Source organism: Aythya marila, assembly GCF_965140915.1.
Source record: "Aythya marila genome assembly, chromosome: 11".
NCBI classification, from domain to species: Eukaryota; Metazoa; Chordata; class Aves; order Anseriformes; family Anatidae; genus Aythya; species Aythya marila.
Genome location: NC_139052.1, coordinates 4,247,187 through 4,274,997, shown reverse-complemented (window position 1 = coordinate 4,274,997; position 27,811 = coordinate 4,247,187). Strand labels below are relative to the sequence as shown.

At 39.3% G+C, this 27,811-nt stretch overlaps 1 protein-coding gene across 2 annotated transcripts in view; it reads right to left on the bottom strand.

The window, feature by feature from the left end:
• Positions 1-6,761: 6,761 nt before the first annotated feature.
• AQP9 (aquaporin 9) overlaps positions 6,762-27,811 on the bottom strand; it is a 30,389-nt gene continuing 9,339 nt past the window's right edge. The window contains exons 3-7 of one of the 2 annotated variants that reach the window (XM_082768819.1): positions 23,554-23,680; positions 19,790-19,927; positions 18,077-18,195; positions 16,191-16,408; positions 6,762-11,554 (exon numbers count right to left, since the gene is read on the bottom strand). In XM_082768819.1, the coding sequence (XP_082624945.1) occupies positions 11,398-11,554; positions 16,191-16,408; positions 18,077-18,195; positions 19,790-19,927; positions 23,554-23,620 (699 nt within the window). In that variant the 5' untranslated portion in view covers positions 23,621-23,680 and the 3' untranslated portion in view covers positions 6,762-11,397. The remainder of the gene's footprint in view (positions 11,555-16,190; positions 16,409-18,076; positions 18,196-19,789; positions 19,928-23,553; positions 23,681-27,811) is intronic. The other variant, XM_082768818.1, reaches the window with a different exon arrangement.

The window sequence follows — 27,811 nt, the reverse complement described above, 5'->3', positions numbered from 1 at the left end:
CAAATATGCAGATTGTATTTTAATATTATTTTCAGCTATCCTGGGAACTCATTAATTTCTCGTTATATCTTTGGTCTAAACATAATTTTATATTAAGTAATTAAGCAATGAACTTGCTATCCTGTTTCTCATAATGACGTGCTTATGTATACATAATTTTATATTGGTAAATGCTACTGTGCAAACATTGCTCTGATTAAAATTCATTAGTTGATAAAAGAAATTACAATGACAAGAAATTTGTGGTCCCATAAGATCAAATGTTGTTTTGTAGCATCGCTAGGCAATGTACTAACACTATACATTTTATGGATCTTTCACTATTTGTCTTTCCAATTAGCCTATTTTTGATTGTAGGGTAATCAACACTTTTGATAAGTTTTCATTTTCATAGTGCTCCTAACAGTGTTCTCTACCAGGGTAGAGAACATACAGCCCAAGTTATCTCTTCATATTACCTAGGTCTCACATAACTTTTATTTTATTTGATCTCTCCAAGTTATTGTCTTTTGCTTGGTCAAGATATTCAATTCTTTGTCTCCTGAATTTGCTTTTTGAAACTTTTTGTCCTCAATGATGTACTGTTCACATTTTCTTCTTCTGTCGCAAAACTTCTTCAATATTGAGAAGATACAGAAATGATAAATGGAAAAAATACTAAATTAAGGAAAAGGTTAAAAAACTGTGTGGTATCCCTCTCTCCTCACCTTCCCCTCCCCCCTCCCCCCCCCCCCCCCCCCCCAAAAAAAAAAAAAAAAAAAAAGAAGAAAAGAGGAGAAAAGTCAAAGTTGTCACACTTAAAGTATTCTATTTTTGAAAATTGAATAGGAAAATACTCTGTTTTCATCCTGGAACTTTCTAATAAATCAGAAAATGTTATTTTAGATGAAGATCCAGTTTTAACACACATCGTCTAGTCGATGCCAAAATTTTAGCATAAATATCATTTTAGCAGTCATTTGTCCATATACTTCAATCATGCCAACAGCTTGTTTTATACCTGCAAAGCTTCCTTACTATTTTATATCTATTTCTGAGTATGGACACACATATAAACATCACCCAGTGTTCATAATAAAATGTTTTTGTTGTTGTTGTTTTTCGAATAAATATCTTGAGGAAAAGAGTTGTGTCTAGGCTTCCAGAACTTGAATGCTAAAATCAGAATGTCTTTGCAATTTGTCTGCAATTATTACATATTGCCTAACCCTCACTGCTATGGCCTGCACCTTTCTCCACCCTGTTGTGGAGAGCTTGTTTTTGTATTATTCAGGACACTGAAGTCATTTTAAGGGGCTACTCTGTTTTGTTTTGTTTTGTTTGAGCAAATCCCTCTCTTTAATATTTTAGCTTCTAACACTGCAGCAGGGGAAAAAAATAGTTATCCCTTAGGAAAGTCTCAGACATTGACTAAGGAGTAAGCTGCTACATCAGATCCTTGCTGACATGAGATATTCCAACCTGTTATTTCAATAATAAGCAGTTCCTTTGTAGCTCCAGCAGCTGGCAGCTTGTGCTGTAATGGAAGCACCCTGCTCCCCCTGCAGCCTTTCACATAAAAAGGTAGCTGTTATTTCCTATCTTAAAAAATCCTCCAGAACTGGTGACACATTTTTTTTTTTTTAAATAAGTACAACAAATAACCTAAAAATAGAACTGTAGATGGAATGTGAGCTACTTAGGATGGATTAATGTGTTTATTAAAAATCTAGGGATTTGGGATAGTCTTGTGAGATACACATGACCTTTCTATGATACTCCCCAGAGATACTAGTCATACTGTCTGAGAGTAGTATAAAGTCATTCTGCCTCATGCAAAAAATATAATTTAGGGCACTTGGAGTCTGGTAATGGAATATGGACATAGAAGTCCTGCTCAAAACGTTGTTTCACATATTCCACAGCTGTCAAATACTGCAGTTATTGATATAATTATTGCAAGGGACTTCTCCCTTTGGATACAAATAAGTTTTGTGCTTTCATTGCTAAATATAAATAATTCATTTCTGCTTTTGATAAGTTTGTGCTGAATTTCTCTCTGCACAAAAAAGGACCAGAATCTGCCTCTGAAACTCTGTGCATGGAGTATGGTGATCTCAGTTACTAGAAACATATCTCGTCATAAAAAGCAGCCACCAGTCTCAGCATTCATTGGATTATTGCATTATTAGCAGTCTCAGCAGAGAGGTCAAGGATTGCAGAAATGGTGTAGGGGAAGCTATCTCCCCCTACAATAAAAGCTTCTGAATTCATGGTTGAGGCCTGTTGCAGAGCAGCATGGAGAAGGTGCACTTCATATTATCATCTCCAGTACTACAGGGACTCATCGTTGTGCTTGGCATCATACAAACACCGAACAAAAAAAGTCTGTGCCTAGACCTTAAGGTCTAATAACCGTGTTCCATCTGGGCAGAGAGGATCTAAGTGCTCTAAATCTGGCATCTCCTATCTGCCTCACATTTGCTTGCTTTGTTTCAGACTTACACTGCTGCTGACTACAGAAGCCACCTCTGTAAAAACAGTGGAATCAAGTGATCTTGCTCTTACAAATTAATTCTTAACAAGCTGTTAACATTTGAAAAATGTTCAAATTAGGACAAGCAAACAGCTTAATAAAGTCAGATATGGTCCATGTATTTCAAGATCAGGCAGCTAAATAATATTTCTTAAAAATATATTGTGATCTTGACATACTCACACACTTACTGTGTATATTTTACATCAAGATAATATACATGTATATCTGCAGCACTTAGATCGCTGTGTCAATGTCTTCAAAAATTATATAGTAAATAATAGTAAGAAAGAGCTTCCTATACAAATAAAACGTGTTTTAAATATAAACTTTTTTTTTTTTTTTTTAAATCCACCGGTGAGTATAGGACTGGTTATTGAAATTTAGAAGAGCTGTGGCTTTTGATACACAACTGGCAAAGTATTCCAGGTGCTGTTGCAGTGCTGATGTTCTGAAAAAGAATGGGCTCTTCAAAGTGTGGCCTTCTGCCAGGAACTGCTCTTTGCCAGGTAAATGCTTATGGCAGCAGCCTCAGCAACTTCCATTCACCTCAGCCCTGCATTTGGAACTTGCCTTGGTCAAAGGTGCTCAGCAGAGGAATCATGTTCCTGAAGTACCTCCTTATGCATCGCTGCTGTCATCAGCAATGTTATATTTGCTATAACAGATTTTTTTTTTTCTGCCTCAGCTTTTATCTGACCCTTATTGCAGAACAACTGGACACTGCAAGCCTCTTAGGTGGGCTGGCCATCCTCTTCCTTTCCCAGCAGTGAAGCTGAGGTACCATTATGGCCTTTATGTTAGGCTTTTTTGCTTCTGTTAAAGCTGTCCTACAGAATATAGGGCTGTTCTGGCAGGGAAAATCTTCCCCAAACCACTGAAGCAGTAGGAAGGCTTGTGAGATCAAGCCTTCAGGATCTTCCTTAACAGAGCAGCTGCAGTTTTCCAGAAGCCCCGTGCATAATGGGTTGCTCGTCTGTGGTTAGACACCATATGCATGGAATCAGGAGCTTCCATGTATACACCAAAGCTGCTTTTTATTTAAAAATAAAAAATAAATCAGAAGATCTGGAACTTCAACACATCTAGAAGCACCAAGAAAAGTGATGACAGAAACAAAAATCTATAACGAGAGGCTGAGATGTTACAAAGCCATTAAGGAAAAAATAAGTTTTTAAAGCAAAGCAAACTGTAAAGCAAAAAATACTTAAGTATTTTTGAGCATGGTTATTTTGGTCATGATAATGTTTAAACGCTTTCAAAAAGGCTTAGATCATAGGGCTTCTCTTACAACTTTTCTATAAACTGTACCCGTTCCCTCCTTGGGGATGGAGTAAAGTTTCTATATCTGAAGATACATTTTTTCACAATGGCTGTGCCCCAAAAATTGCTTTTTATAATTTATATGGGATATATGTTTGTCTCTAGCTTTCCATTTTCTAGTGAAAATACCTGAAATAAGATGTACAAATAAGAACTGTGCTAGCCTTAAACACTTTCAGTGCAGCACCTGGAACACAAGCTGGTTCTTACCGATTTATGCATCCTATCCTGTGGCAGAGACTGCAGTCAGAGTGTAGCTAACTCCAGTTTCTCAGGGTCCATCCTCTATACTAAATAACAATCCACCAACACCGGTGTAGGTCTCTTGTTCTAGGGACTACCCTGGGGGACGTCCAGACCTATGTACTTCTGATGTTCCTTAGGGAGATGATTACTGCCCTGTCAGGTTGCTGTACGCAACGTGGCTGATCAAAGAGAGGGAAAAAGAGTGTCACTGAAAAGAGTGTCACTGCCAGATGAGTTGCTGAAAGCCCAATGTACGTTTGGAACTTGCATGGAACTGTCTGCATTTTGAAATATACCTGAAATCCCTCCTCCCCAATTTTTTTTCATTCTTCTTCATGGAAACAGAACATTGTGGGTAAGGGCTGATGCTCAAGGGGTACAAAAGACTGGTGGCACACAGTTGAGACAGGAGCCATGGAGAGAGAAAAAGAGGCCTGCAGCCAGTTGTATTAATAAAAAACAGATTAAAGACTTGGAGGAAGAAGAAAAGGATACAGCTCTACTTGCAGGCAGGATAACTATTTTAGGTAGATTTTTGTCCTTTGTTTTAAAGCTGTACTGTTTAGTTTCTTATGTGCTATAATTTCAAGGAACCACCTGCAATAGCAAATGAGGTTTATACTGGCTTCCAGCGTCCCATAGCTTTTAGCATTGTCTTGTGACAGAGCGGATTGAAATGTCTGTGTTCACATCCTTATTTTGTTCAGCCATAATATTTTCATTTCTGTTTTCTTGGATTGGGAGCTTTAGAAGTGCTAGTGGTGTTTGCATATGCATTTATAAATGGCCCGTGTCTTTGAAGTATTCTTCTGTGAGCAGCCTGGAGGTGTGAAGACTTTGCTTCTGAGTCAAGGTTTGTGTCTGTCATTCTTGAAGACTTGCAAGAGCAGCCCTTGCACTTGCTTTATCCCCTGGGATTACGTGGCAGTCTGGCACCTGGATTCACATCTCCTCGTTTACTTGTGTTTGATAGCTGTTCTTCACTGCCTGTATCTTCAAAAACCTGTGTTGTTTCTACCGCCTGAAAAACATAAAACCACTGGGGATTTACACATACATGAGATGAAATGCTGCACTGTAGCCAAACGGGCTTTCTTCCTTAGATGTCAGAATGGTTATGTAAAAGAAGTTTTCTGCAGTGTATAGGCGTCAGTTGCCAATATTTTGAACATCTGAAACAGCAGCACTCAAAATGCTGTCATCTGCCTGATGGAAATGAAGATAGAACAATCTTGGGTTTGGTACTGTGCAGTTCTAATGCAGAGAGCCTTACTGCCTCTTTTGAGGGGTTGGAGCAGAGTTCACAGAGCTGGAAATTAATTCAGGGAAGTTACTATTTCCCTCTCTCCCACTGAGATTTGTTTTTTGTTTGTTTGTATTTTTGTTGTTGTTGTTGATGTTTTTTCACTAACCTGAAAATGTTCAAATACATTTTGCTCCTTTACTATGGAAAACAACATGGTTACAGTTCAGTCCTTTTCTCAAATATCATATTTCTGAAGTCCATTTAATAGGTATTGATGAAACACCCGACCCTAATTTAGTAGTGTTTGCTGCCAACCACATGCTGCTTCTTTGGCTTTATGTTTGTTATTCGATGCCTCGGTCATGCCATGGAAAGTGTTGCATCTGTTCTGTTTTGGTTGATACTGGTCAGTTCCTTCCATTTCAGTGCTGACTTCCCAAATCTTAATATATTCCTTGCTTTGTTGCTTGTTCATTCAGAACTCTGTTAACATGTGGAAGGCAGGCAAGGTTTCATGAGAAGAGTCAACCACTGAAAGAGAGTACTGTTATTTCCAAGGATACGGAAAATATTCTTCACCTGTTAGGCTATTATGTGTCAAATGCTGAGAAAATAATAGTATTAATGAGTCCAAAATGGTCCTTCTGATAATACTGAGAATGTCTGAATTTCTGTTCAATTTCTATTCAAGATAGACCCAAGTTTTCTGATAGGTGAACAAAGAGACAATCTTCTGATCTTCACACTGTGGTTGCCTCTTTCCTTTGGTGTTCCCCAGTAAAATCTTCAGTATTTCCTGAAGTAACCAGGCTTTACGAGCCTTTTGGATGATCTTTCCCCAAAAGGGCTTGCTTTGTTTCACCAGCTTTTGAACTTCTATTATCCCTTTATTATCCCTTTATTGGTTGGTGTAGTGCCTAATTGAATCCTCCCTCTTGATTTCTGGATGGTTGGAGCAATGTTTGTAAAGCTCGATTTCCAACAATTTAAAGCAGGGTGCTCAGCCCCTAGGCAGGTCAGAGGGACAGCACTAATCTGTCCTCCCGTCGTGGGAAAGGATCTAGCTGGGTCATCTGGCTGGAAGCTTTAAGGGGATGGCTTAAGGTGCTGTAATATTTACATTCCCTCTCTTAGTAACATCAGGAAGCTGGGGTTCAGAAAAGAGAGAAAAAATGACATACATGTCTAATGTCTAGCTTTATACCACATGGATTTCTTTACTATTTGATCTAAATATATAAAGAAACACCAATGGCTATTTATCTACTACCTCTCCTCTGATGCTATGCCCTAAGAGTGTGCAAATAAGCAGAAATACACTCACAGTGCAGTAAGTGTAAATTTTTATAACAAGATGCAGGTGCAAACTAGAAGATAAAAAAAAAAAAAAAAAAAAAAAAAAATCCAAACTTTTAACTGCTTTGCAGAGAATATTTATTTCCTGGATGATCTTGTACAATTTTTAAAGCCTTCTTCTTTCAAAGTGCTCTTAAAAATAGCGCGTTTGAAACAAATGATCTATTATGTAATAACAATTGTGCTAAACAGAAAAAGAGCAGCTGTTACTGGAAGTTGCACTTAATTGTTGTATTTTCCAGCATAAGGTTGCTTGGTGGGAACAGTGTGGGGGAAAAATGCAAGCAATTGCCAAAAACCAAGCACGTGAGGTGAAACTTGAATTTGCTCTCATGAGAACTTCCTAAGATTCGTAAGTGGCTGAGAGAAGCATGCTGTATTTAAATCTCTGGAGATTACTGTATAGAGAGAGAGCAGAGCAGGCAGTGTTGGCCAGAAAAAGAGAGGAGAATGTAGAAAATCAGAAGGACTGTTGGGAAGGTAAGAGCCATCAGGATGGACGGAGGATAAAATGCCTGTTGCCACTTCATTTTTTTTTTTCTTTTGTGGCTTCCTGAGTAAATTTGAAGCTCCTTAATTGTTCTCTCACCTTTCATCCCCACAGAACAGCTTTATTTTTATTATTATTTTATTTTTAAATGAAAGGAGCAAAGCACATCTCTGTAACAAATATTAATCTTTGCAGAGTAGAAATCAGATAAATTAACTTGGGGCATTTTGTAAACAGTGTAGGCGAAATTTTGGTGTGATATATGCGTGCCTTAAAAGCAGTCTCCAAAGTAGGACTTAAGCAAAATAGCCCCCTAGGCTCTGGCTGTCCTCAGACTGCTGGGAAAGCCGTGGCAGAGGGCACCCCCAGGCAGGAGCAGGAGAAGGTCCAGAGGCGAGGGCTTGCATGGGTGCCTCCTGGCCCAGCGGTGGCCATTACTCACTCGTGAGCATTTCTGTGCTTTGGCACTGCTCTGACCCACAAAATCTGCCACAGGGAGTCCGTGCACTGGGAACGCAGCTTGTTAGTCAATGTGTTCTTGCAGCACGAGGCTGTAAAACATTGTGGGTTGTAACAGGCAGCTATTTATTTCTTAATATGTCCTTAGATGCCAGAGGGGAGATTTTTTATTTATTTATTTATTTGGTTACGAAAATAAAAATAGTACTGGAATGTATTTATTAGGGAATGACTGTATTTATTTTGAACACCACCACATTCATCCAAATCCACAGTCAAAACTACAAGAAAGTACAGTTTCCACAATGCTCCAAGCTTGATTCTCCAAACACCTATATTGCCCCCCGTTGTGAATAATTCCACTGGCTTCTGTGAAAAAGCATGCAGTAGCCAACCTTTCACCCAGTGCTATTTGCAGGATCACTCTCCAAATTACTTCAGTACTAAGTTTAGCTCCAGAGAACAAACACATTGCCCAAAAAAGAACAAATGCAAACTGAAAATTGAGCAAAGCTCTGAAAATGATTTTTTTCAACATTAGTATGATCAAGTTTGATTACTATTAATTCATTAACCACCATATATTACATCTGGAAAATCTGTTTCTTGTTGCCAACTGTGTTACATTGGTTCAGTATGAGTGTGACCACTGAATATCAGTTGATATTAGAAAATTGTACAGTTTATGCAAATTAACAATCATTTTGTTCTTTGCACAAAACCGATCTTGATGTCTGCAAAAGCTTAGAGTATGAGATGATAATTGTTCCCATTTTATTATGGAGATACTGGTCATGGCTCCATAGTTAAGACTCAGCTGAGTTTCGTCCCTGAAGCAGGAATTCATCCGTGTTGCTAAAAATGAAAATCACCACCTCTGAGGTAGATCTGTAACACCTTCCTGAATAAACTTCTGGCCTTTGTGAAGGCAAGACGAACTGCAGTATTGGTACCATGCATTTTCAAATAATTTTTGAACATATGTGATGATAAATTAAAGTTTTAAAATGAGTTCTTTAAGCAAACACAATTGACAACAACTTGATCGGAGCATATTTTTGATACTGCTGTGCTGTCATACCAATGTGTCACCACTTACAACTGGCATGTTGATCATTTTAGACAAGTAGATGTAATTTATACAGTAATTTGCAGCATAGGAATGGCCTAAGTAGGAGAAACAAGATTTAATGTTGATTTACAGGCAGAACCTGTTCTAATCAGAAGGACTTTGAGAAAACGTAGACCTTGTATACCTCGGCCAACAGCCACACAGCAAGTGTGGGCTGGTCACTCGGTGTGTCGTATAACCAAACCGTCCCTTTCTCATTCCTGACCTGTACTGTGCATGTGAAGCCTACTGACTGCAAAATTCTCACACAGTAAGTGATAAAACCTGCCTCTACCATTTTGGATAAAAAACAACGTCGGCAGTTTCTTCTGGTTAATTGGCTATTTGTCTCTTTGTATTTTCATGCACAGATATTTCATGTGAGGTGTTGGCATTAGTGGAAGAGCAAGGGCCTTTCAGATCCAGGGCAGCCTCTGCCTGTTCCTACCTTCATAAACTCTGCTCAGACACAGGTGGCTGGCAGTCACTTAGGGCAGCTACTGTCAGACACCACCAACACACAAGAGTGCCCTCTGCAATGGGGAGTAAAAGGAGTTTCAGTCTGCAACAGAACAGGTCAGAATCACTTTTACACACCAATTGGTTTTACGTAGTGCAGTGTATAGAGGAGAGATGAACCTGCTTGTATGTGCTGTCAATATAAAGCCTACAGTTATGAATAACTGCGACATTGTCTTGATTCTCCGGTGTGATCTCCTCAGATAAACAGAGAACTGATTCTGTGGACCTTCCTCTTTTGTTATCATGGTTCTCCAAATAATCCTACCTTTTCATATTCAGCTGCATTATATAGCTATATAAATTTTTAACCCATGTCAGAGAAAGGGTAAATCAAATCAGCATTTTGCACAAGGTTGGTACAGTGTCTGGGAAACCTAAATTCATTACAGTTCTGCAAGTTTTCTTCAAAAACACCATTAAAACGGGAATTATACTCCCTGAAGTATATAGCATCATCTGACTTAGAGATGCAGCAAGCAAAGCTTTGCCTGACCTGCTAATTCTATCCCTCTGCTGCCATGAATTCAGTGTGGCACACGAGGGAGCGTGATAAAGACACACAGTGACACAGGCATGACCTGCCCAAACGCTACGGCTAATTCTGACAACAATATTCTTCCAAATCACTTCTGTGGATACCTCACTGAATTGCACAGGCTGTTACTGACAACACGAAGGGTTCCTTCCTTCAGGAGTGAGATCAGAAAACAGTGTGGAATTCTAGGGAGCAGAGCTGTAGGAATCCAAAGGGAATAGGACCTAAAATGAGTGCATTGAAGAGTTACCTTGAAGTTTTGCCTTGAAAATAGCTCAGGAGCATCATTGACTAGGATGTCTATTTATTCATGATCACCACCACCAACCATGCACATGTATATACGTATATATGTAGGTATGTATATTAGAAATGAACTTTGAATTTATTGGATGCATTCAATTCACAATGCTTAAGCAGAAATAATTTCATTTTTCAAAGTTGAAGCTTGACTACAGTCCTGAAATAGCATCAGCTAAGTATTTAGGAAGTGGCATATGCCCAACTACTTCCGTTTAGCCAGAGAGAACCCATGCTTCAGAAATGTAATGTGGAGCTGACGCTTGATGAGGAATTCAGATCTAGGAATAGGTCTGAGACCAGTTTCTAATTTTAATTACTGCTACCTAAATAAAAATTATTCCCAGTAAGCAGATGAAATCCCCCCACGTAGATCAGCAGCAGCAGAGGGCCTCTTAAAAGCTTGTACAGACACAGTCCATGTGCTAACTTATACACAGCACAAGCCTCTGTTGCTGGCCCATCTCCACAGGAATGGAACTTAGAAAGCACAGCAGGAGAGACTCAGACTAATATTCTAGGTTAGGTTTTTAATATTGGATAACAAAAAGGTCAAGTAAATTGTTTTAAAATAACTGGATGTTATTGCCATGAAGAGCCTGTGCAGAAGTACAGCTTTATCTTTTTGGTGTTGAACTTGTAACACTTTTTTTTTTTTTTTTTTTTTTTTTTTTATCTTTCATGTTCATATTTTGAATTACTAAACCTCATCACTGATGAGCTAACTCCTTACTGTTCAACCAGTAGCAGCATAAAGATTTAGTAAAACTACTTCTATTGATGTTTAGGCAATTCAGGTATGGCTTTTTTTTTTTTTTTTTTTTCAGACAAGGCATTCTTAAATAATGGCTACAAGAAGTGAGATGTGCTCTTAATTCATTAATTCAGCACTGAACCAATTAACTACCTTTGCATGCAGTTTCATAACAATCTCATCTATTTTCAGTTAATTAGGCAGCATGATTAAGATCATCTGTGTTGAATTAACAGGTCAGTGTATCATCTCACTAAAATTTCATCTAGGAGATAACTGGATCTGAAAACTATGAAAGAAACAACAATTTATTCTTCCCTTCATAATTTAATTATCTGATTTGAATGTGATCGGCCCTATGTTTCATGAAAAGAAGTCAGTTTGTAACTTGTTTTCTACACAAATTTTCTGTTTTGAAATGTGAATATCTAATTGAGGCATATGGGTTTTATAAAATGGTCCAAACAATCATTTGCATAGAAAAATGATACAACATAACAAGAAAGAAAATTCTTAATTTCTTACTACATGTTTGTCAATTCAGTTTGTCAATTCATATTTATCGTATACATCATTTTCTTCTCCTGGATGAGTGTCTGAGTGATGAATTTCAATAAAAATGATATAGGTAATAGCTCCAAGTACTCCTCCCAGCATAGGTGCAACTATAGGGACCCACCACCAATTATTTCCAGCCCTGTAAGAAATAAACAAGAATTATCATTATCCATTACTCTAGTTAGTGCCCTACATTTTATTTGGCAATGAAGAAATATGTCATAGACCTTTCTGTTTTGTCTCAAATGTCTTTAAACGTGTGACATCCCTGTCTGTCCTGCCCATATTGTGAATGAAATACTAAGTAATAACGACCAGGGGCACAGGTCTAAGTACTGTACGTGCACCTTAGAAAATAAGGCCTCTTTACTGCATGGCTGTTTGGGGGACAGGTGATAATTTCTCCCTTGTGGAAAACAGACTTCGTTGACTTGCAATGAAATGAACTGGGATATATTTATTGCACAGCAATCCTGAATGATGCTATTGCCAGATGCTCATGAATGGGTTTTCAGAAGTGATTAATGCAATGCATGTTGCAGTAATGGGTTATCTCATCTGCATGGAGATCTGCACGTTCAGGCCTGCAATAGTATGTGCGGTGTTCCTCTTGGCAACCTATAATAGATTACACTTGATTCCAATGTGTTTGCCTTGAGGAATGTAATAAAATGCACAGACTGTAAAGTACTTGAAAAAAATACTTGACTAGAATGGTCAAGATTCAAATTTCATGATGTAGTGTCCTCTCTGTGTTTAAAATGTGGGATCGTTCGGTAAGAGGTAAACAAGTATTCACAAGTTTTATACACCTACAAATTGACTTTTCGTAAAACTGCTGTGCTCAGTTAAAAAGTCCAGCAGAATAATATTGGTTCCAATGAAATGTTTAAATTCACTTTGCACAATTGATAAGATTTATTTTAAAATGTGTAGAACCATTCTATGATTTAGAAACACTTTTTAAGAAAGAAGTCCACCATTAAAAGGTATAAAATCAATACATAACAGCCTCTTTCAACAAGCACAAGTCTCCTGCATAATTGCTCTCCCTTTCCTGGAGGCTGTCATTCAGACAGTAACTTGCTGACTAGTGCTTTTGGAGCACAGGCTTTCTTAACTGTACTGCTGCATGAAGGTGTTTTGATTCAATAGCATGCTGGATTAATTCAACGTCTGAGCCTGCAGTGAAAACCCAGCCACCTCAATTTCATGCACATTGAAAATGGAGAAGTGACTTTTTTTTTTCCTCCCAGAAATACCAAGGCACAAATTCATCTGTGAGAGGAACTCTACGGGAAGCTGCCAGGGAAATCTTGAAGCTGTACGGATAATTATATTGTGTAGATTTGTGCAGGAGTAAATGTGCTTGTTGCAATGCAAGAATAGAGCAGTGCTTATCTCACGGTGCTACTGATGGTATTATTATTCCTTGCATAAAAATGCCTTGTGTGCGTTTATGTGTGCGTATTTTGCCTTTAGAATTACTTAAATTTTGCCCTGCGGGTATAATGTAACTCGTGATATCGTTCTACCGAGTTTACAGATCTGTTTGGTGCTTAGTCATGACTGTTTGCCGAGCCCGAGTTTCTGGAACAAGCATGGACAAAGGTCTTACCGAATTAACCAGCGCAACACGCTGCACATCAGCTACCTGCGTATAATCCCTGTGTATGCGTGTACGTGTGGGCGTGTAATGAAGGTGTTTCTCAGCAGGTTTCTCTCTGTGCTTGTGCCACGGCCCGACTTGTGCCGTGCTGGCTCCTGCCTGACCTGCGGACCCCGGCCTAGGCTTGCAGCAGCTGCTCCCAGCTGCGCTCCAGCCATCCTCTGCTAAGGCGGCGGCCGCAAAGCCTTTGCAGAGCGCGATGCCAAAGCTGCAGCGAGCTGGGGGCACGGCTGAGCTACGAGTTTCCGCGACCCTCAGCCCTCCTTCGCTGCAAACAGGCGCAGGAGCTCCCTGCGGCCGGCACGGGGAGCAGCGAGCGGCGCTCCCTGGCGCAGCGCCGCCGGCCGCGAGGTGTCAGCGTTCCCGCGCCCCGCCGCCTCACAGGGCCCGGCCGCGCTCCGCCTTCCTCAGCGGCCGCGGCTTCGCGCCCACCGCCACGGCGGCTCCGTCGCGATAGTCGAGGCTGCGCTAACCACACGTGGGGTTTTTCTGAGCGTATTGAAGTGTTAGGGTAAGGAAGGCCGCTGTCTGTCTTCGTGGTCACGGGGCAAATCGCTAGAAACGTCCCCAAAGCCGGCCGTTGCCTCCCATGACAGGGACTCCTCAGGTGCTTCTGAGGCGGCCCGCTGTGCTGAGCTCTGCAGGCACCATGCAGATACCCGCACCCAGCCAGGTGCAGCCGGCCAGAACAGCTTCGTGGGAGCCTCTAACCAAAGCTAGGCTGGTCCCACTGCCTAGGGAAACCACGCCACAGCCTGTGTCACAACCCGGGAGCAGGTCTTGGGGAAACTGCTCCTTCAGGTGCGTGCCAGTAACAGCAACGCTTACAGACCCCACCTCAGCTGCCTCTCAAAGCCCTGGACAACACCGTGGTCCAGTGGGAGAACTCCCTCAGGTGTACTCACAGCTCGCTGCCAGATAAAAGTAGAATTTACTGCTCTGGTAAGCATGAAGAAGGGTAAAGTGGGCTTTCCTTGTGAGCACTGATTATCTCAATGTATGGAGCACAGCGTCAGAGAGTCTCAGCCTTCTCTAACCTAGTCCAAAGGGATGCTTTCGTGGTGGTCCCTGGCTGCTCTGTACACACCACTGAGCATTCACTGACCTGGACAGAGCGACTCAGTCACCCTGTGAAATGCTTCCAGGCAGAGTTTAATGTCTCTTCAGTATTTCCTATTGCTCAGTTTGTGCAACACTTCCCTCATGCCTCAGAAGAGGCTTCATGCTTAGGTCTCAGTTCCTGCCTTTTACCAAAGAGCTTAAACACCTGTCTCAAGGCTGTGAATCCTGGTTAGGCCAAGACATCCAAGGTTTAGTTACCAACTTTGGCTGTATCACTTAAGTTCCCTGTACATATGTGATGCCAGCAGAGTACAGGGAGGCTCAGGATCCCAGCTACGATTGTACAGACTTCTCATGTGGCCTCTAGCTGATCCAAGGCACCTAACAAAGCTCAAGTTCTTCCTAAGTCCCATACGGGTTTGCTCTGTAAATGGATGAGAAAATATTCATGTTGTACCACCCCCTTGAACTTAGTTATAGCTGTAGGATTCTAACTGAAGGTAGAGAGGAAAACTTCTTCCTCAGTTTATACTTCCCTGAGACTGCTGGAAGTTTGTTCTGGCCATGACCAGAGATACCATATCTCGCTTATTATGTTCCCATTTTTAGATTTCTTAGTATGGTTTTTACAGTGGGAATACATTTCTGCCTTGCATATAAATCCTAAAACTAATTTAGGGAAGAGCCCATGTTGGTACAGATGTAGACTTTCCTTGTAATTTCTTAAGTATCGTAAATTGTAAAGTCATATGATGTTACTTTAGGAGAGGAGTGCAGTTCACAGGTATTTTGTGACTAGATCACAGTACAATCAGGCTTTCAAACTTTTCAGCAATGTAATATCAAACTTCATAATATGTTACAGATTCTAACATGTAATGCTATAGTTAATATTATAGTAAACAACTATTAAGAGGTATTGGATGCTAGGTATGGGATATCACTCTGCAGGCTGCCATTCTAAGAAGTGCAGTCTAATGGCACAGTGGTCAGAGCTGCTGAGGAGGAAAATTTCAGAGGTAACTGGGCTAGAGAGCAGATTTCAGCCTCGGGCTCACAGAAGCTGTGTTATATCCCAGCCTTGGAGCTGGCCCGGGGCATGACTTTGTGCCTGTTTCCTCTGTTCGCAGTGTCTTGCTCTTTTGTATGAGAAAAGCCTTGCTACTGTACTCCTCTACCAAGGCACTTGATTTGTGTAGATGGAAGTCATACTACGTAAATACAGATTATTTGTACTTAGTGAAGTAGCTAAAATGAAATCTCTATTAGCTAGGGTTCTGTAGCAATCTACAGTACTTCTGGGGATTCCTACTTGTAAATAACCGGAAAAACAAAGCATACAAAAATAAACCAGAAGATTCAACTACTGATGACAGATTACTCTCACTTAGACTTCCTGGAGTGGTTTTACACTAGATATGTGTAAACTGTGGATTTGATGTTCAACTAATTAGCTGTGTGTTTGGCCAGCCAAGAGTGTGTGTGTGCCTGTGCACACATGCACAGGGATTTGAGAGTGTGCTCTGAAACGTGGGGAAATGAAGGGAGCTTTCTTTCATTTACTCCTTCACTCCCAGCCAGGAAATCAGGCTTTTAGGTTGTTGTATATTTCTGCAATAAGTCAGTAGTAATAACAGATTAAATCAGTCTGATACATCTATGTTTTTATAGCACACAGTATATATTCCCACCTAACTCTCTCATGATTTCTTTTTTTCACAAAAGCTGCAGTAGAAGAGAAGAAAGCACTTATTTTATATTTTCAGTGACCTCTAAGAATTTCTAATATTTTGGGAAGGGTCTGCTTGAAGCAATGATTGATATTAGAGATAATGTGTGTTTGATTTGCCCTAGAAGCAGGAAATCCTTTTTAAAGCCCAGTACCTAGAGCATGTCTGACAAAGTGCATGAGTAGTTTCTGGTATGCAAGGAATTACCTATATGTATATAAAGGATGACTTGGTACCATGTTGGATCAGGATCCTACTTTCCTAGGAAGCAATTTGAGCCAAAAGCATTTCACTTCATATCCAGGCTTACTTACGTGAATACTTCCATTCCCCATCCTGCAATGGCTGTGAAGAGCCTTGGGCCGAGGTCCCTGGCTGGGTTCATGGCACAGCCACTGTTCATTCCCAGGGAGCAAGTAAGAACTATTATAAGAAGTCCAACTGCAATTGGCTCCAGGCCCTTTGGTACTCTGTTATTTCTGGTGTCAAAAATAGCAAATATAGCCAGAAGAAGAACAGCTGTTGACATCACCTGGCCAATGCAAAGAAAAGAATATTGAATAAATATGTGCAGGTTGCTTCTAATAATGAAAAGAAGAGCTACAACATCTCTATGGATTGTGGTGGCTTAAAGCTGGTATTTAGATCTATCCCACTATACAAAGTATCACAGTTTGAACCCCAGTGTCTCTCTAGTTCACAGTAAGGAGGAATTTAGATATATGTGATGAAAGAAAAGAACAAGAAATGTGCTGAGTACACAGCAAAAACTCTGCAACAACCTGGTGTGGAAAAAATAGAGGATTTAAAAGGTATTTCCTGTGTGAGGTCTAATGCTTTGTTTCCACATCTTTTTTTCTGTTCAGTTCAACAGTTTGTTTTGTTTTGTTTTTTGTAGTTCTGCTCTGCCACTACACTGATAAAAAAGTGCTTTATGTGACAGTAGCTTATTCTAATAAATTACCAGACTAAATATGCACCTCTTTATCCAGACACTTCACAGCACAGGGGAAAAAAGTGAAGTCCACAACATCCAAACTGAGCAGCTAAAAACTTACCCAAATCACCTGAATTAAGGTTGCATGTGTAACTGTAACATGATCTCATGATCTCTCTATTGCATATACTAATTGAGCTGGTGAAAGAAATTTTCTTGGAATGACTTTCTGATGGAAGTGCTGCTCTGCTTAAATCAAATGTTTTGTAAATGCTGATTTTGCTAATAATTAACTTTATGGAAAAACAGAAAGAAGTTTCAGCAATGTCAAAACATACAATTTTTACATTGATTTTAAAGTGACAAGTTTGGGCTTTCTTTTGATTTGATTTTATTTTTTTTTGTTTGATTTGTTTTCTTTTTTACTTCATCTGGTTTTGATTTTAAAATATCCATTGGCAAAAGGATCTTAATGGAAAGAAAAATCTGCTGCCTGCTCCAAAACAAAATTCAGAACTTGTCACAAAAAGTCACAACAAAGGTGTTAAGGTTTGTTTTTGATTGTTTTTGTTCAGATTTCACAATTGTCCTGCCCTTTACACGAGGAATTGCTGTGCTCTAGCAATCCCTGGTTTTTCATAGCTCAGTTGCACAGTATTTGTTTCATGTATGCCTGAACAGGTAAATTGGTGAGAAGTAGTGAGGAGATATGAAACTGCATTTTTCACTGTTGGGTAAGTGGGACTAGAAGATACAGATGGAAATGAAGTAGAGAATTTTGGAGATTCAGTGATTTGAAAGAATAACAAATATCACAAATCTATTTGCAAAGAGAAGGTTGGAGAGGAGGTTTATGGTAGCAGAAAACTCTGGTGTTACACTGGCTGTTTAAGCATTTCTTAAAGAATCACAAAATGAGCTGCTTTTTGATGCAAATAGACATAATGCTGCTGAAGTTTATGGAGAAACACTGATTTATGCCAGGGAGAACCTCTTACACAAATCGCATTAAACACATGTAGAGTGCAACAATTAATATGATGTATGTGGAAAGAACAACTTGAAATTAACGTGCTTGTAAAATATGGCTAAAATGTAACCCCCGCAAACAGCATTGCATTCCCATTGCTGTTGTACGTAGTGATGTATGACCAAAATGGTGAGAGTCATCAGACCCGTTAAAGAGCTATGTATTTTTTATTGCCTAGTTTTATAGTTTTCAGTATGTTTAATTTGTAGAGTCGAGACAGCAAGTGCACTTACCTGATCTGCAAATCCATTTATGAGGGATAGGTATGGAGCTGGATATGTTGCAAAGATATGTGCTGTGGCATTAGGTCCTGTGACTTCAAGTGTTCCGTTGCTGTACTCCATAAAGGCGTCTGTAGAAAACAGCAATTACCTGGTTGCACTTCTCCATAAGCATTAGGTTTGCTTGGACTAGGATATATATGATAGACGTGTGCACTTCACATGCTCATCTGAAAATGCTTATTTTATCTGGGAGCATAGTTAATGGATTTGAGGTGATGCGCTCATTCCCTCCCGTCTCACCTCTCCTCCTGTGCATTGAAGGACTTGGTTTATGTATCACAGCCTTCAAAATGGGGCTTTTTTTTTTTTTTCCCTGCAAGGGAGAGTTTTCTGATTCTGAGCACATTTGCATTATTCTGTAAGAGGTGCAATATTTGGCACGATGCCCTGAGAAATGCATAGCATCCTGACTGTACTTTGTAAACTTTTGGAATTCCCAGCCAGGAGGAATTACTGCTATTCTCTTTGACAGTTGTGCAATGACTTGTTCTGGGTATGAGCTCTCCTGAGAGACCTCCTCTTCTAAACAAGTTTGAATTTTTCACTCTGCATGAGCTTAACAGCCAACTGCTATGCTGGTCATCCACAAGGGGAAGGGAAGTAGCCCAAAACTTCACTTCATAGTTTATTTAAGTTACTGTATTTGTAAATCCACATACATCTATGTTAGTATATTTTAAGTCTATTTTAAGTAGTGTAATATGACTTCTGCATCAGAATAATTTGATTGCAAGCCCTGAAGTTCCCAAACTCTAACACTAACCTTAAACAAACAAAACCAAAACCAAACAATCAAATAAAAAATACCACCAAGCCCAAAATAGTAACCACAGTCCCTAACTCTAACTTTTTTTTTTTTTTCTGCTCCTGATTTCTATTGGTACTGAGCACCTAACTGATTTACAGTAGGCATTTCCTTATTTTTTTATTTTCTTGCATCCAGACCCAGCATAGCTGGGGCAGAAGCAGAATTTTGGAGAAGGTGATTAAAGGAACTGATCTGACTGCATGGATTCATCAACTCAGGGACACCTGTGTATGTAAGTCAAAGATTTACCGAGTTGTTTTTCCCTTTGTGGCACACTATAAAATAGAAACATGCCTTAAGGATAGGGGTAATCTCTCCCTCCTCCCCCAGTATGTGACCCCTTCATCACTACCTGGAGTTCATTGCCTTGGAGAGTTCTCTGTCTAGGGTGGTCTGCAGTTTAGTCAGGAGGGACTTGATCTCATATCCTGTAACCTCAATGAATGGCATTGGTGATACTAGCCTACAGGCACTTGGATCACGTCTTTAATGTTTCTAATTTGCCTGGAAGATGAATAGCCCTATATCCTGGCTATTAAGTAATTTAAAATCCTTACTGAGAAATACATGATCTCAGAGTATCTGATTTCCCATGAATAATTTTTCTAAATTTCAGAACATTTCCTGCAGTATTAGTGTTTCAGAAAAGTTGTAGGATATCTGGAATGTTTGAGCCTTTTTTTTCCTTCAAATTCTTTATACTTTTTCCCTTTTTCTTTATGGTTTCAGCCTCAGTCCTGCCATTAGCTCTGTGTTAACAGTCCTCTGCCTGCTTGGCATTTATTGAAAAACTGGGGCCTTAGAGACAGCCTGACCTCTAGTTTGTCCCATGACCATGTCTAAGGTGTACTCACCGTAATAAATCCCAAAGACAGCTGCTGCTCCAACAAATGCTCCCAGGAGTTGTGCTAATATGTAAATTGGTAATTTGGTCCATTTTAATCTTCCAGTCACGCACATGGCTAATGAAACGGCTGGGTTTATGTGACCACCTGAAAAATAAATCACAAATTAAGTCATATGAATGACTCAGATACATGAGAATAGGTGGAGGATTTGTAAAAATGTGGGCACTTTTGAGCATGAGACTATGTACATGGTTTCCCAGAGGTTATTTCGTGACTAAATGCTGTTTGCAATTAAACTGAAATAAGTTGGATGAAACTGGGGAGGAGGAGGAGGAGGGAGCCAGTATCCACCAAGATGCACTAAGAACTTCCCTACTGATGTTCGCAGACTGTGCTATGTATCAGAATGCTGCCCTGCAGTATATAATCTATGAATCTGCAGATAACTTTTCTAGAAAAATCCTGAATCTGTCCTATTGGTTGTGATGGGAGGGTCCATCACTCTGCAGGTATTCTCTCTCCTCAATGACTTTAGCTTTTTATTCATTTTTAAGGGAGGACTGGAGCAGCAAAACATCGATTCAATTTAACAGTCATGTATTCAAAGTAAGGACTATTTCTGACTTGATCATATTCTGAATCTTGAGCTAGACCCTGACTACACTCAAGAGAAATGGATTTCAGTCATGTTCATGTCCCTCTCTTCAGCAAGGGGTTACCTCTGAGCTCTGTTTTCATGAACATAAAATAACATTAGGGTTGCCCAATTTCACGCTGACTGCTGGTGAACCATGCCCAATGGGAGAGGGGAAAGCAGTGCATAATTCTTTATCACACATTTTCATCAAGCTCTTATACCCTGCAGGAGGGTCCACAATGAGGGAACTGATAAGGCACCTGTACCAAATCAGAGAATTCCTGTGCAATTTCCCTCCTTCACTTTTAGGAGTAGCTTTACCTGAACTCACACATAGGAGACTTTGGCAACACTGGAAGTCTTTGTGATGGTTTTAATTTCTGAAATGCATTTATTATCATACTACATGCTAGTAACTTTCATCAATACCTTTTATCAACATAGGGAAAAAAAAGAAAAGAAAAAAAAAAAAAAAGCATTGAATGCCTTTGGAAAACTTCAGTTTTCACAAATACGTAGTTGATACTTAAGAAATCCAATTTTCTTGCCAAATAAATAAACAGATGTATTCCATGGTAAAAATACAGTAAAACGCAAGCCTTGCATGGATGTAGCAGGTCCATTGCTTACCTTCCAGGCAAAGTCACATTTCAGCCCATAGTGCTATCAGAAAAAATGGCCTTTGTCTTTAATAAAATAAATAAAAAGAGAGTGACCTTTGTCTGTCAAAGGATAGTGTTGGAGACAGGGCCTCTATGTACAGTTTCTGTGTTTGCTTGCACTTCAGGTCACTGAGTCATTATCTTTTGAAATCCAGGCACCTTTGATACATAAAGAACTGACAAACACAGATAACAAGCTGGATAAAACCTTCTTTGTATCATTTCCAAAACTCTGACCTGGTAGCATCAGTCTTGAATTAATTTTGAATTCCTCACTGTGTTTCAAATTCTTCAGTGCAGAGCAGATAGATGGATGGCACCTTGTTTAACAGCCCTTCATGTGAATTTTGATAAATTGTTGTCTTGTCTTTTGTTCTTTACTCTGGCTGGAATGAATCATTTTACTTTCTTTCAACACCTGATACTGTTCCCCACCTGTATATAATACAGGGTGATTATGATGGTCAGGACAAGTCATATTAATATTAGCAGTCTGATTAACATTAAATCTGCGAAGGAAAAGTCTTGTTGAAGGTTCTCATGCTGACATAGGGGACGTAAAAGATTCTTGGTTCCTGTGCCACTGGCAGTCTCATGATTTAAAAAATAAATAAAGTCTGCTTTGGAAACTTCCCCATTTTTTCTAGTTACAGTGAACACAACGAGTTTGACTGAAATGCTAAAGTTGAAAAAATGGTGGGAAATTATATAGAGATTGAGGAAAATGAGATGGAAAAAAAGCATGGAAGGGAATTTACCTAGATAAAAGAACTCAAGTTCACCAGGTGAAGACAATAAATTTTGTGTTACTGTGAATTTAGAATTCCACAAAGAGTTGATGCAAAATATTTTAGCGATATGTAAACATGAGACTTCATGGCCAAAGAGCCATGGAATTTGCTAACAAGGATATATGGGAACTGATATTCTAAAATGTCTACCAGTAATCAGATGTTGTCCCAGCCTATTGAAGTGTTTGTTTCTATTCTTTAATAGAGAAAATGCACTGCATGCAGAATCCTTTGTCGTGGGAAAAAACCTCAGGAAGCACAATACTGCAACCTCTGCAACCACTGTGACCTGCTGGAATTGAACTCTAATTTTCTGTATAATGGAGATGAATGCCCCTAGAGATGCCAATATAGGAAAGGTTAGTGTGCTTACAGGGTATTTTCATGATACTGTATTAGAAGGTTTTATCTGCCTGTGTGTAAACCAAGAGCTGCAGCTTAAAGTTGTTCAGATAATAGGAACATACTGCTGAACTAACTTTGCATTTTATCAATGCACCATTCTACTCACTTTCAGTGACAGTAGCAAGACTGTTTTGCATGTTTTGTAGTACCTCAAGCACTTTCTAATAGGAACTTAGAAACCTCCTCATGCCTGCTGTTTTGTAAAATAAAATGTAATCTCTTTAGAAGAGAGATTGCCGCAGTAGTTTCTGCTGTGGCAGCTATTTATTGATCCAGTTATACGTCCCTACAGATACCTGCCCAGATGAACTTTACCCCCGTCCTGAATGGTCAGAAATTCATCCATGACAACTGGAGTACAAGGGAACCATTTGCTGTAAGAGCAATATAAACTCCACATACAACATGGAGTATTATGTATTATAGTACATAGACCATGTATTATTACAACTCATGAGTTTCTGTTTTACAGGGAGGATTAAAATCTTAAAGCAGTTATACCAATGTTCCTGATATGAAGTGGGTCAAATTGAACAGTAGAGGTAGTACAGAATAGTAGAGAAGCAAGGCACGGCAAATGTAGCACACAAAGACATCTGTGGCTTAGCCATTCTTACGATTCCAACCCAATATATAGAGGAAACATTAAAGCAGAAACAAAGGGACAATGGCAGTACACTGATAGTGCATCACAGAATGTATCTCAAGTACTGAATCTTTTTGCTGTTTCTGCTTTCTCTGATCTGTTTTTTCTGAGAACAAACAAAGCGAGTTTCTTTTAAAATTTGGGGCAAGGAGAGGACTTGCTTGTTATAAAACATGGCAAGTTGAATTGTACTCCCTAAAGCAAACTCTGCTGCTTATACCCTTTCATGGGTTGTCCTGCCTCCTACCTGGCTGGCAACCATTTTCGTTGGTGAATGCAGGATTCTCTAATCTTTTCCTGGTTATTATTGACAGAATTCTCAAAGCAACACCAAGTAGATTTCTGGTTTGCTCAGATCACTGCTCATAAAGGCCAGAGGTGTGCCAAGGGTGCGAACTACCACATTGTAGTTTGGATTAGAATTTGTTGGAAGTGTTTATCAAACAGAAAAATAGAAGGAAACAAGAACACAAAATAATTACTAGCAAAACTCTGATGCAGATTCTGCTGTAATGGTGTTTGTTACTGATAGATACATCACTGTTTATTCCATGAATTGGAAATAATATAATAAGGTAGCCTTAAAATTGTGGCAATAAATGCTATATCAGAAAACAGAAGTCACTTACCAGAAATCCCCCCAGACACATACACTGCTATGGTGACTGCCATTGCAAATCCAACAGAGACTGTCATGGGCCCGCCATGTGCTCCTCGGCTAAGGACAGCCTGCGCCACACACCCACATCCAAGTGCCTGTATTTTAAAAGAAAAATGTGAAATCTTAAGCATGTCTGTCAAATGTTATTGGTTAGTTTGCAGCTCTTGCTGATGTCCAGGTATAGCTGAAAATGTTGTTTAAGTATTGAAAAAATGCTAGAATTTGCCATTAGTGGCATGGGTACCATTGTCACCTTTACCACAAGGAACATTTACTCTTATTTTCCCCTGTTTTGTGACCAGAAAGAATGTCTGGTAGTAAGAACCCCTCTGTCTCTCTACAGAAAACACTTTGCAACTATAATGGGGTTATACAACTCTGAATTTGGAGCCTATCTCACAGTCTCCACAACAAATCCCTGAATCTGAAAGTGAAGAGGGAATTATTTCTTTGTGGTAAGTTTCCAATTCCAGATTGTAGTTATAAGCAATGACACAAAAACAAACAAACAAACAGAAACACTATAAAATACTTTTACTATAAAAGTCATGAAAAATAGTCCAAAAATGCTTTATGTTTAATACTGAAACTCCTGAATGAGACAGCTGTCTGAAGATTAGAGTGTGTGTTACTCTTACGCTGCCTTGATGTCGTATATTGCTCTGTCAAAACATGAACTGCTAGACCTTACTGTCAGTGATTTTAAAATGAAGACAATAAATGAGGAAGAAAGCCAGAACAGGTAGTATGACTCTGAGCCATGCAAGAAGATTCAAGACTAAGGGCAAGAGAGATGAAAATCTAAGAGCTGTTATGGACCAAGGCAAAGAAAAGACAAGTTAGGGCAAATCATAGTGAAATCAGACAAATAACGTTTGTAGCATCATAGTTCAGACAGACTTAAAAGTAAGTGGTTACTTATACTCCTGAGGTATAATTTTTCCCCTTGCTGTGCTCAGCTAGCTTTCTGCGAATGCTGAGTGCAGGGTATGTTGTAGGGAAAGGGAGAGGAGCTCTGGCTGTGGAGCACAGTGAAAGTCTGGATCTGGCTGGTTCAGTGCTGTTCTAGGATGTACAGGAGTCAAGAAGCTTCAGGGTATTTCATGGGCTTTCCCATTTGAACAGTTAATTCAAGTGGGGATACCTGAATAGTACACGTTGGAGTATACTCAAGAGATTTAAACTAACTTCAATTTTATGCTGGTTCTTCCCAGAATGAAATTCGGCAAAACATTTAAATGTATGCTTAAGATAATCTTTATTCAGTTCTAAAAACCGTGCTTAGCTTCAAGTATGTATTTAAGTCCTATTGAGGTCAATAGGAAATATTTTCAAAGGTACAAAAGGCCTTTAGCTTAGGATGGACTAGGTGGTCTGTGTTTGCTAGAAATCAATTTGTCTCTTTGAAAAATCTCTTTTTTAAATATATGCCTAAGTATTTCTGAATAAGGACCCACCATTTAATGGAAGATACCACATAATATCTGTAATCTAAAGTCTTTTGCTCCTCTGCAGGTATAAGCAATCTGAATCATAACATTTCTGGGATGTGACGAGATTTATCTTGAGCAACATTAATTAATTTGATGTTAAATTAGATATTTATTTTCCTCCTTTTATGGTACATGGGAATCTGTTTGTTTTTTTTTTCCTTCTCATAGAAGTATTGCATCTTACCCAAGGCAGTTGCTTTGGATATCTCCTTGCTTCACTTTAGCATTCTGCCATTACTGCACGTCACCCATGACCATGTTGTAAATGACCTTCCTAACTATGCATATTTGAATACCTGAAATATAATTGTTGGAGAAAGGCTTGCTTTTAGTTGCAAGGCAGTTCCATTCAGAAATGTGTAATGAGAAACAATGTAATGGGAAAATCTCTCCTGCCTTAGAAACAGACTATACCAAAAAGATTTGGTGATTGAAGTTTAACAAGCAAGTCCTGCCAGAATAGATGGAATTTAAACAGGCAAACTCAAACTTTTGTTTCCATTATTTCCCCAAGGTTTTAACTAATTCCAAAATGCGATAGAGAAAACTCTCAGTAAAATTACTCTCAACCAGCTTTGCAATGCAGACAGAGTTTGTTATAAAAGTGCCCCAAGAATGTGTCGTTATACCCAGGTGCAGTTCGTGCCTTGAGGTTATAATCATGCGAGCAAACAGAGCACTGTATGGTGCCAAAGTATTACAGCTGTCAGGATATGTGAGGGTAGGGTGGTGTTAGATAGCAGTAGTTTATTGGACTGTATAATTGGAAGTTACAAGACATTCAAAGCTGCAGTCAACTGCTGTGCAATGAATGGATGACATAGGACTACGTTATGCATTCTCTCATTTCTGTTCATATCTCATACCTCGCTATTCCAATGTTAAGCACAAATGCACATGCAGATATAAAAGCAAAACAAAAAACATTTCAGCTGTTCACAGTTGAAATTACATGGTTTTTTAAAACTTCATATGAGAATTCTACACATCATATATTTATATATTTAATGAATATGGAAAGAACGGGTGTGCTGAAATTTATAAAGTTTAAGATTATGGCACAAGGCTAGAGGAGGTGGAAGTAGCATGCTCCAGCATTCATTTTTCCAGACTTCTCAAAGGGAGTATTCCAGGAATTGCACCAAGGAAGATTTAGTGAAAGGTATGGCTCAGATATGGAGGAGTATGGGATGGTCTGCGGCCCTGTGTGAGCTGGGGTACAGTTTGCCTTTAGGGAAGTAGTTAGGTCTACAACTATGTACTTATGCTTTGAAATGGCATGGACAAAATTTAGCAAATTCAAAAGAAAAGGCCATTGTTTTGAAAATAGCAACCTTTTCTGTAAGGGTGATAAAAAAAAAAAAGAGAACAGGAATGGGAGAGATGGTTGTAGAAAAGGATAAGGGACAGTAACCACATCTATGTACCTCCACTACAAATTCACATGAAGAGGGAAGGAAATAACAGAGGATGGCTGTGGCCTCCCTTCCCTGATTACCACAACCAAGAAGAATCATAGAGAAACAGCTGTGTAGTCTTCTTGCATAACAGCTACTGTTATACTCATTACAGGGAAATATGCAACTGCAGATGCTCTATTTTTGTGCTAACCGGTCTCAGAAAACTGAATCTGCAAACAAGAACGCATACAAGCCAGCCTGAGCACAGCTGCACTGGCTTTGTGCTCAGTGGATGTCAGGGAGTGACCGCCTGCTCATGTATGACCAATGAGGCAGGCACGGTCCGTGTGTACCCATTTGGAGGTGAGGAAACTGGGGACTAAACCTGCAAATCTGAACCACGTCACAGAAATACTTTACCTGCTGTCATTTTAAGGAGGAGAGAAAGATATATTTTTCTCATGCTTACTACTACTAGGCTGACATAACTGGAAACTATCACCTAATCATGTAATTACATGAGCAGCAATTTAATACCCTGTGAATCTCTGCTTGGCTGAGTTAAGACCAACTTGATCATCAAGTTGTAACTAAATATTCTAAGTTTCTAGGCCAAGCTCAGCCACCAGTGCATCCACACAAACCCAAGCACACAAATTTGATGGGACTGTAATTTAGAGTAGAATATAGCCAGGTATCTTTATCTTATCTTGTGTTATGTTACCAGGTTTTCATCTTACCAGTTGTCTATCTCCTGATCTTAAATTTACTGAAGTAGTTTCAGTTCTGACTTTTTTGTTCACAAAGTAATTAGATTGCTGTCATAAATAATATGTCTGGGTGTGGAATAGCTGTCTGCAAACTCTGCCAAAAAAAGTTGCTTCATGGACATTAGATCCTTCCCATTGTCTTGGGTAAGAAGGCTAATGTTAAGAAAGGAAGACTACTGGCCTCTTGTGAGCATAATGTCTTGTTATTCTCTAGCAGCTTGCAGAACTTTATCCCACTCAGACTGAAGATCACAGTTCCTCTGTCTGCACTGTTTTCATTTTTTATTTCACAAATGTGTGAAATAGCAGTTTTCAATGTAAATAGGATCTCCTGCAAGATTGGAATCCAGAATTTTAGGAAATCTGTTTTTCTACATGGCCTGTAAAGCCTTAGACATCTTAGAGCATAAAGTTTATGGTAAAAAGACCCCTTCTTATTAAACGTATCTACTGGTAACATGCATTCATAGCCATACACTCTAACAGTAAAGAAGCAGCCAAGTCTCCTGCTTTGTATCAGTGTGGAGGCAAGGATGTGTGTTTTTTTCTATCTTGGACATCAC